Raw genomic sequence first — 10,000 nt, forward strand, 5'->3', positions numbered from 1 at the left:
CTTCAACATCATTTTTATGTTGTGCTTGCAATGCCCGCAATCTTTTCCTGTGAAGTAATCAATGATTTATTTTCAAATATACTGCTTGTAAATGTTTATATAAGTAATTTTTGAAATCTAATTAATCAGGATGAATGAATTGTGCAATTGGTTTATAAAATTATAGAGACTGCACAGTAAATGAATAGCTAAAACTCATTAGAATTATAAAATAATAATCAGAAATTCTTAGGTAAGAACAGATCATTGTACTTAATCCCTTAATTTAGATTACTGCAATGAATCCCATACAAACACTATGTGTAAACTTAATTTATGACTCGAGTCTGAGTTTGTGAATGAACTGTAAAAGTTTTCTGTAGTTTCATGAAAAAGAAAAAAAAATCCATCTATTTCTCTTATTTCTTAATGAAAAGTTTTCATTTTTTATTTCAACAAATCTTTAAATATATCATTAGATGAGAACAAAAAAAATATGTCCCACCATAATTTTCCATCCCCTGCAATTTTCTAGTTAATTATAATGTCGTCAAGGGTCACAGCCTGTGCCAGCTTTGAGTAATTTATTAGGAAAGGGACGGATATCGTCGGGGGTTTGCTTCAAGTACTGACCCCTCCACTTTTAGAACACACGGTATCAGAACTTCAGATAATTATATATGAACAAATTTCATATCAGATGATGGTAATTGTAAAAAAGATTTATTTGTAAAAAAAATTAGAAATTTTAAAGTAATTTGTATTTTTCCTAGTGATACAAACCTGTACCTATTAATATGGATATTACTTTCATCAAAGCTGCAAGTCTAGCCATAAGACTCATACACACACCCCTGTGTTGCATCTTCATTTTTATTGCAAGCAGACCAGGTTGTTACTAAGGAAAATAACTCTAATGAAAACCTGAGGTACTATCGATACCGAGGCACCACGCCTTGGCACGTTATGTCTGTATGAACGAAGATACTTCCTTGATGAAGGATGTCCTGGAATCTAGGAGTACGAGTCCTAGTGGTCGAACGTGTCCAGGAAGTCCTGTGGATTAACTGATTGTTTGACCTTATGCCTTCTCCTTGCCAAAGAGAGTTTGATGAAATAACTTGTTCCAAGAGGAGAGGACAAAACTGGAGACTTCTATAGGAAGAACTAACTGTTGAAGCTCAAAGATACCTCGATGAAAACTGTCATTCTGCCAAAAAGATGTAACGCCTGAGTCCGGGTGTCAGACCAGATGTTCGGAATCTTCCTCACACCTGAACAGGTGGGTGGAAGAGAAGAAGAGTGTGCTCTTGTAGCTGAGCTGCAGATTCTATGTCCTTGTTGAAAAGAGATGAGTACTCCGAACTTGTAAGAGGGTATTTCAACCTATGGGGCAAACCTAACGCAAGGACGAGAAAAGGAGTTATCCCTAGAAGTGAACATCAGCCAATGGGCGAATTCTGGCTGTGATAGAGCATTATGGTCAGAGGGCTGACGAACAAGACCGAGGTCAAGCTGAGGGTTGGTTGCATATGACTCTCCAGAGGAGGATCGTGGGGATGGAGGGCTGAAGTTGTTTGTACAAGTTACGAGGCAGTGTAGGCTGATGGAAGAACAAGAAGAGTTGCCAATGACATCTGGTGTTCCTCGGCAGAACCCATCCAAGTACTGACCAAACCCAACGTTGCTTAACTTCCCTGGTCGGAAAAATTCCTGCAACTAAGTTGCTATTGCCACAGCATAAGCCAGAGCTGAATTCAATCCCTTCAAACAAGAGGGAAAAAAGGGGAAATAACCCCATGTGATTATGTCTCACAATGCAAGAATCAAGGACCAAGGAGAGGATCTAACGAATCTGCCAAAGAAGTGCAACAGAGCTCCTACAAGTTCTCAAACTTATGGAGAGAAGAGAAGTAAATAACCACAAAGATTATGTTCACAAGATTCATTCAGGATCATCGGAGACGAAGCAGAGCCGAGTGGTCAGAAGACTTTTGTCTAGGCAACAACTGTGTAAGATTATGTTCTACCTGCCTGGAGGCGGCGAATAAGTGTAAGGTAGCCCTATACCAAAAGTGACACAATGGGGAGCGGTAGCGAGCACAAAGCAGCGACTCCATCCCTGAGGGACACTTGGCAACTTTGCCGCTTGGCCCAGCCCATGCTACCAGACCTCGATCCTGGAACCTTCTGGAATTAGGCAAATTTCATATAAAAGGTGACACCAAGGTTAGATTACACAGATCGAGATAGAGTTTGCAGCCTGAAGATAGCCCTCTTCCCCTCTCCCTAACTCACTCTCGCACATAACCCAGTGTATTGTTGTTGAAAATGTTCCGTACGTTTTAGTGTGTTCTCTCCTAAGTGACTCTGTGCCCCCAAAGCAAATCGTGATTTTAAATTCATTCTATTAGGGTGAGTGTTGGCATTATATAAAGTTTTTATAATTGGCCCTGTAGGAAGGATAGATTTTGTAACGTGATCTGGTTAGCTATTTTTCATTAAGTGTTAAACTTGAATATTGTATTATTCAGTTTTAATTTCAAGCTTTTGTATGATTTATAATGCATCATTTCTTTTCTTAGTCTAAGCTTTATTCAGATATAATAGTTCAAGTCAAGTTATTATTTAATTTCAGATCGTAACATTTTTGTCTTAATCTAAGTTTTGTTTAGATTTAATTCTTTTCCATTGATTTATTTTGTTATGTAAATTCTTTCAAAGTGTTGGTATTTATATAGAATATATTTATTTTTGTAGAGTGTATTATTCCAATCATCATTATTTAGAACCAGATTCTGCTCATATCCTGTTAAGAACCTCATTAAGCTTAAACAATTCTTAATAATGCGTAAGAGTAATTACCCAGTTTAGTTTTGAATGTACTTAAGAGACCTTTGGATATTCAGTGTTTTATATATTGCTGTCTGGGATTTATTTAACGGTCTCAGAATTCGTGTATTAATGTTTTAAAGTGTAAGAGTTTTAATGTAAAAGCAAAAAAGGGAGTTTGGAATTTGAGACGTTGATCAACTTGCCAGTTGTAATATAAATAATATTATATGTTTGGTTCTCAGTCACCAGCCATAGTAAAATATATTCTTAGTGCCCAGATCAAGGGAGCCATATCATATAATATATTTTGGTGCCCAGACCCTGTCTGTTTTAAATATTAGTGATAACAGGGCCGTGTTTTGATTAAAAGTTTTTGAATAGTACAGTGTTAATAGGATTTTGAGTATTGTTAGTATATTATTTTTTGGGAGAGGAATTAATTAGTGTTACATTACAAGATGGCACAGTTTAATATCCAAGAGTTTTTGAATAACCCAAGTGTTCAGGAATTGTCAGAAGCTAATGTAACTAAAGCTCAGTGGCTCTCTGTCTTAATGTCATGTGGCAGCCATGCTATGAGTGGGATGATTAAGTCCCAAATCAAGTATCTAGCCTTAGAAGCGTTGATAAACTCAGGAATGTTGTTGGAAGAGAATGTTGTGGAAGCTAGTGAACTGTTGGAGGAAGCTGAGGATGAATTTTTGGTGAAGCAAAGACCAGCTGATCCTCAAACTGAAGGCGTTGAAGCAGATAGGGATGTTGAGGCTAGGATTCAACGAATTGCAGCAGAGGAGAATTTGATCAAGTTGAAGATGATGGAGAGAGAGAGAGAGAGAAGGAAATGGAAGCAAAACGAGAAGAAGAAGAGAGAGAAGAAAAGCAGAGTGAGAAAGAAATGGAAGCAAAGCGAGAAGAAGAAGCCCAAGAGATTGCAAGACATGCAAGGTTAATTGAAGCAAGAGAAATCACAGAACGAGAAGAAAGAGAGAGAAGACGGGAAGAAGAAGAGAGAGAGATTGCAAGACACACAAGGTTAATGGAAGCAAGGCGAGAAGAAAAAGAGATGGAAGAAGGGAGGTATGCGCGGGAGTTAGAACTGATGCATGCCCATGCCCAGCGGACAGCGCAGACAGAGACAGAGACGACTTCTGCTAGGCATGAACCCATGTTTAATATGTCAGAAGCCCAAAGGTTAATTCCAAGGTTCACAAAAGTCTCTCCAGATGAGTTCTTTGATAATTTGGAAACGGTCGCAGCGAAGATGAAGTGGCCAGAAGATAAATGGTCTGTTATTACAAAGTGTGCTCTTTGGGAAGGGCCGCAGTGCTTACTTATCATTATCTCAGGACCAGATGATGGAGTATTAAGAAGTGAAGAGGAGCGTGCTACAAGTGTATCAGATGACCCCCTGAATATTATAATAAAAGGTTCCGAAGTTTGAAAAAGGACGAGGAAATTACTTTCCTGAATCACGCTTATAAGGTACGACGATGTTTTACAAGATAAACAGAGGCTGCTCACATAAAAAAAGAAGGCTGATTTAGAAGAATTGATAACACTAGAGCAGTATCTACAAGGAATTCCTGAACACATTCAAACGTACTTGAGAGAGAGAGGTGAAAAAAAATTAATAAAGCCGCTTCGCTGAGTGAAGACTATAATTTCATCAGTCGTAAACCCTCCCTGGGCACGAAGTTTCAACTGTTGTTCAAACCAAGTTTCAAGTATTCGCCGAACTATGGAAATCAGTTCAGTAATAACTACGGGACCAAGTTCAACAGTTACAATGGAAGTAGCACTGGTACTGTCCCTAAGCAGAATGCGATAGTACCACAGCAACAAACGTCGAATCGCCCTCCTTTGAGTATCGTGCAGAAGGTTGATATTGTCTGTTTTGTGTGGAAGAGGCCATATCAGTAAGGAATGCTTGTCAAACCAACCGAAAGCAGTCGCCCAAGTTGTTAAGGATGATTCGACTTCACAGAATGCGAAAAGTAACAAGCAATCAGGAAAGGACGGAGAAGAAAATGAACCAGCCACCGTTTACATGACGAACAGGATGAACCCAAACAGCATGGATGCCTTTAAACCATATATTTATGAAGGTATGTTAGTAGCAATAGACGGAAGTGAGTGAACCTCAGTCAGGATATTGCGCAATACAGGATGTAACCACAGTGTGGTGGTACGGGAGCACACCCGTTGGTGGAACAGTCTCTAAGAGGGAACGTAATTATTTTGAAGAGAATAGGAGCAGAGGAGGAGGTCTCCCCTATTTGTTGTTTAAAACTGTCATGCGAGTTGGTGAAAGGTAATTTTGAATTTGCAGTAAAGGATTCAATGGCGGTCAAAGGAGTAGACGTCCTGCTGGGTAATGAGGCTGGCGGAGCGCCGTTCGCGTCTTGTCCCATTGTAGCAGCGAAACCTTTAAAGTATAGTCCTACGACTGAACTCGAGAAGGACTATCTATCTCCAGTTCCTAGTTGTGTTACGACTAAGAGTATGAAGAAAAAAGTGGCTGACAAAGAAGAAAAAGACACAGAAGGAGCAATGAATTTGCAGGATTTGTTTTCCAAAGGAGAGGATTCCCTTGATGATACGCAAGAAGAGAACTCAAGAGTAGGCCAGAGCAAAGAGCAAAGACAGGCGAGCAGACATGAGGACAAAGAAGAAAAACAAATCGAAGGAGCAATGAACTTGCATGATTTGTTTTCGAAAGAGGAGGATTCCCTTCATGGTATACAAGAAGAGAAATCAAGAGTAAGCGAGAGCGAAAAGGAGCGACAGACGAGCACACAAGCAGACAAAGAAATAGAAAATTCAATGTTAGAAGTAGGACAAGTGAGAAGGAAAAGGCTGATAAGATTGCAACGGAAGGATGCAATATTAACAGAGTTATTGTACCGTGTGGTGGACAAGACGAAGGTACAACAAACCTGTTATCATCTTAAGGATGGGTTGCTTATGAGGAAACATAGACCCGCTGATATCCCTGGGAAGGCCGAATGGAGGATACATCAGCAGATATTAATTCCCGCACTGTTGAGAAGACAGGTGTTTGCCGTCGCGCACGAGACAGGACATATGGGGATAATGAAGACAATGGAGAAGATAATGAAACACTTTTTCTGGCCTGGCATGCATAAGGACGTGAGCCAGTTTTTCCGTGTAGGTCACATAAGTCAAATGCCTGAAAAGCACAACAAGTGCATCAAGGAAGCTCCTTTATACCTGATGGAAGTACAAGGAGAACCCTTCAGGAAAGGACCAAAGAAAATGATAGCAGAAAAAAGGAAGGACCAAGAGGAAACAAACGGTGAATATGTCAAGAATTTGAGGAAAAGGGTCGGCGAGATAAGGAAATTTTCACTAGAGGACATGTAGACGACGAGTGAAGGACGAACGAAGAACAAGTTAGATAGGAAGAGTACGAGGTTACAGGACCCCTCTGCAAAGGACCAAAGAAAATGTTTGCAGCAAAAGGGAAGGATCAAGATTTGAGGAAAGGGATCGGCAAATTAAGGAAATCTTCCTTAGAAGACATGAAAACAAGTCAAGGAGCGAAAAAAATATTTGGTATGAAAAGTATGAGCAGACAGATTGCGGTAAGACATCGGGTATTGGTTTATTTACCAGAAAGGGGATTCCCTCTCGCCAACGAGTTTCCAGAACCATTCCAGATTTTGGAGGAAAGCAGTGACCGGACCTATGTTATCGAGATATCAGGGAAAAGGAAAAATCTGAGGAAGGCCATATCAACTTCGAAACCGATACTTCAAGCACCGAATTTAACCGAGGAATTCCTTATCCAAGAGAGCGTGTCGGATAACGGGATTGGAGCTGTCTTATTGCAAGAAGATAAGGAAGGAATTCTTCATCCTGTGTGTCTTAAGTCAACGAAGCTGAAGAAGAAGCAACGAGTCGACTCGAGAGTTGATACAGAACTGCTGGCGCTGATCGCAGAAATGAACCAGTTTTTAATTTACATAAATCGACCACAGGATGAGATTACATTGTACTCAGATTTTAATCCTTTAACTTTTGTGAATAACATGAAAAATAATAATCAATGGTTAACTAGGTGGTCATTATGTTTGCAGCCGTATTGTAATAATGTAAAACATATATGAGGTAAAATTAAAGTGGTTGCAGATTATTCAGCTCGGGTTGAATCAATGGATTCAAGCGCAAAATAAATAATCTTTTTTGGGGGAGCTATCTTACGAAGTTAGTCTAGTGTAGAGTAAATACAATGATTAACTTTTATTTCACGTATGTTTGGTACAAAGTCTTACATAATTTATTTGAGAGTATTGTGGGATTCATGAGAGATATGAAAAATGGCTTATGTAATGTTCTTTTATATTTTAAAATGTATTGCATCATGTTTGAGAGAAAATGTTCAGTAACATGCGCTTTGGAAAATTCTCTACCATGTGCTTTAGAAACGTCGTGAAGGCCTGGTGAGAGAATGTCATCTTTTTTTTTATTTCGGGAACAAAGGGTGGGCGGAGCTAGCTGCTAGAGAGAGCCGTCTGGCATGGCGTGAGTACAGTGTTCGGGAGAGCAACACTTGGCAACTTTGACGCTTGGCACAGCCCCTTTGCTACCAGACCTCAATTCTAGAACCTTTTTGGCTGTAGTTAAATTTCGTATAAAAGGTGACACCAAGGTAAGGTTACACAGATCGAGATAGAAATTGCAGCCTGAAGACAGCCCTCTTCCCCTCTCCCTCACTCACTCTCGCACGTAACCCAGTGTATTGTTGTTGAAAGTGTTCTATACGTTTTAGTGTGTCCTTTCTTAAGTGACTCTGTGCCACAAAACAAATCGTGTGTCGAAAAAGTACATTAGACGAAACGCTGAATTTGAATTCATGGTATTAGGGTGATTGTTGGCTTTGTCAAAAGTTTTATACTGTAATTGGCCATGTAGGAAGGATAGATTTTGTAATATAAACTGGTTATCTATTTTTTCATTAAGTGTCAAACTTGAATATTGTATTATTCAGTTTTAATTTCAAGCTTTTGTATAATTACATTGCATCATTTCTTTTTTTTTATTCTGTGGTTTATTCAGATAATATGGTTCAAGTCAAGTTATTATATAATTTCCGATCGTAACATGTTTGTCTTGATAGAATTTTTGTTCAGATTCCACTTTTACCATTGACTTATTTTCTTAAGTAAATTCTTTCAGTGTTGTAATTCATATGGAATTCATTTTTGTAAAGTGTATAATACCAATCATCATTATTTAGAACCGGACTTTGCTTGTATCCTGTTAAGAACCACAGTAATTTTAAACATTTATTAATAATACTTAGGAGTAATTACCCAGTTAAGTTTTGAGTGTACTTAAAAGACTTTTGGATATTCAGTGTTTTATATATTGCTGTCTGAGAGTTATTCAACGGTCTCAGAATTCGTGTATTAATGTTTTAACCCTGGATAGGTACGGTGGGTCGTTTGCGACCCCGAGCGTCAAAAAAAAACAGGTTTTTCTCACGTGACTCACCCCTGTGACTGAATTTGTGGGTGATCGACCTGCAGGAGGTGTCTCCCCTACACGCTCTAGTAGTGTCCAGATGTGCATTGCTGTAGCTGTACTCCTTCCCCGATTTCTGAGACGCGTCGGGGTCGTTCGCGTCCGAGTACCCTTCTGAGGTAGTTTGCATAATTATCAAAGTTATTACGTATTATGAAATTGTCGTAGAATGGTGCAACTTGTATAGGTTATCAGTTGTGGAAAGTCTTGGTGGATTGTTTGGCTACCATGTGCATGTTTTTTTTTTTAGTTAAAATGTCGTTCATCACCACGAGGACCATTTTACCGCGAGTGCCCCTTTTTCATTTTTTTTCATTTTTTTGCCAAGTCATTTTTCCGTAAGATATTGCCAAATAGTGTCGTAAAACTTTTGCTTGTTTAGTGTTGGAAAGTGTGTCTAGATGATCTGGCTACCCATGCATGACTTTGTTTTTGTCAGATACGACGTAGTTATTGGTATATTGGGTATTTAACTGCGGTTACCAATTTCTGTTTTTTTTCAATATTTGTAAAAATTACTACGTAGTAAGGAATTGCCGTATATTATTCATTTTTTTTTCATGTTTATGTGTTAGAAAGTGTGCCTTGATGGTTGGGCTAACACGTGCATGTCTTTTTTTTTATCTGAGATGTCGTATATTAGAATGTCGGGCATTTTACCGCGAGTGTCCCTTTTTAATTTTTTTTAATTTTTTTGCCAAGTCATTTTTCCGTAAGATATTGCGAAATAGTGTCGTAAAACTTTTGCTTTTTTAATGTTGGAAAGTGTGTCTAGATGATCTGGCTACCCATGCGTGATTTTGTTTTTGTCAGACACGACGTAGTTATTGGTATATTGGGTATTTAACTGCGGTTGCCAATTTCTGTTTTTTTTTCAATATTTGTAAAAATTTACTACGTAGTAAGGAATTGCCGTATATTATTGATTTTTTTTTCATGTTTATGTGTTAGAAAGTGTGCCTTGATGGTTGGGCTAACACGTGCATGTCTTTTTTTTTTTATCTGAGATGCCGTATATTAGAATGTTGGGCATTTTTCCGCGAGTGCCCCTTTTTATTTGTTTTGCATTTTTTTGCTTAGTCATGTTACCGTAAGGAATTGGCAAGTAGTGTCGCAAAACTTATATTTTTATAGTGTTTGAAAGTGTTTCTAGATGATCTGGCTACCCATGCCTATTTTTTTTTTAGCCAGATATGGCGTATATATAAGTATGTGTTCGATTTTCCTGTGATTGCCATTTTTTCGTTTTTTCCCATTTCTTTCAAAATTACTACGTACTAAGGAACTATCACAGAGTAATATTTCATTTATATGTTTATTTGTCGGAAAATATGCCTTGATGGTTTGCCTAGCACGTGGCTGAAATTTTTTTTTTCTGAAATGCCGTATATTAGAATGGCCATTTTTCCACGAGTGCCCCTTTTTATTTGTTTTGCATTTTTTTGCTTAGTCATGTTACCGTAAGGAATTGGCAAGTAGTGTCGCAAAACTTATATTTTTATAGTGTTGGAAAGTGTTTCTAGATGATCTGGCTACCCATGCCTATCTTTTTTTTAGCCAGATATGGCGTATATATAGGTATGTGTTCGATTTTCCGGTGATTGCCATTTTTTCGTTTTTTCCCAATTCTTTCAAAATT

The 10,000-nt window shown here is 38.4% G+C and overlaps 1 protein-coding gene across 1 annotated transcript in view; it reads right to left on the reverse strand.

The window, feature by feature from the left end:
• The window catches only part of LOC137655763 (tRNA (adenine(37)-N6)-methyltransferase), a 329,883-nt gene that overhangs the window by 120,574 nt on the left and 199,309 nt on the right, over positions 1-10,000 (reverse strand). Inside the window, exon 3 of the mRNA XM_068389875.1 lies at positions 1-47. This exon is cut by the window's left edge and continues 135 nt beyond it. Coding sequence (XP_068245976.1) covers positions 1-47 — 47 coding nt within the window. The remainder of the gene's footprint in view (positions 48-10,000) is intronic.

The sequence above is a fragment of the Palaemon carinicauda genome, chromosome 16, assembly GCF_036898095.1.
Source record: "Palaemon carinicauda isolate YSFRI2023 chromosome 16, ASM3689809v2, whole genome shotgun sequence".
Classification (NCBI taxonomy): Eukaryota; Metazoa; Arthropoda; class Malacostraca; order Decapoda; family Palaemonidae; genus Palaemon; species Palaemon carinicauda.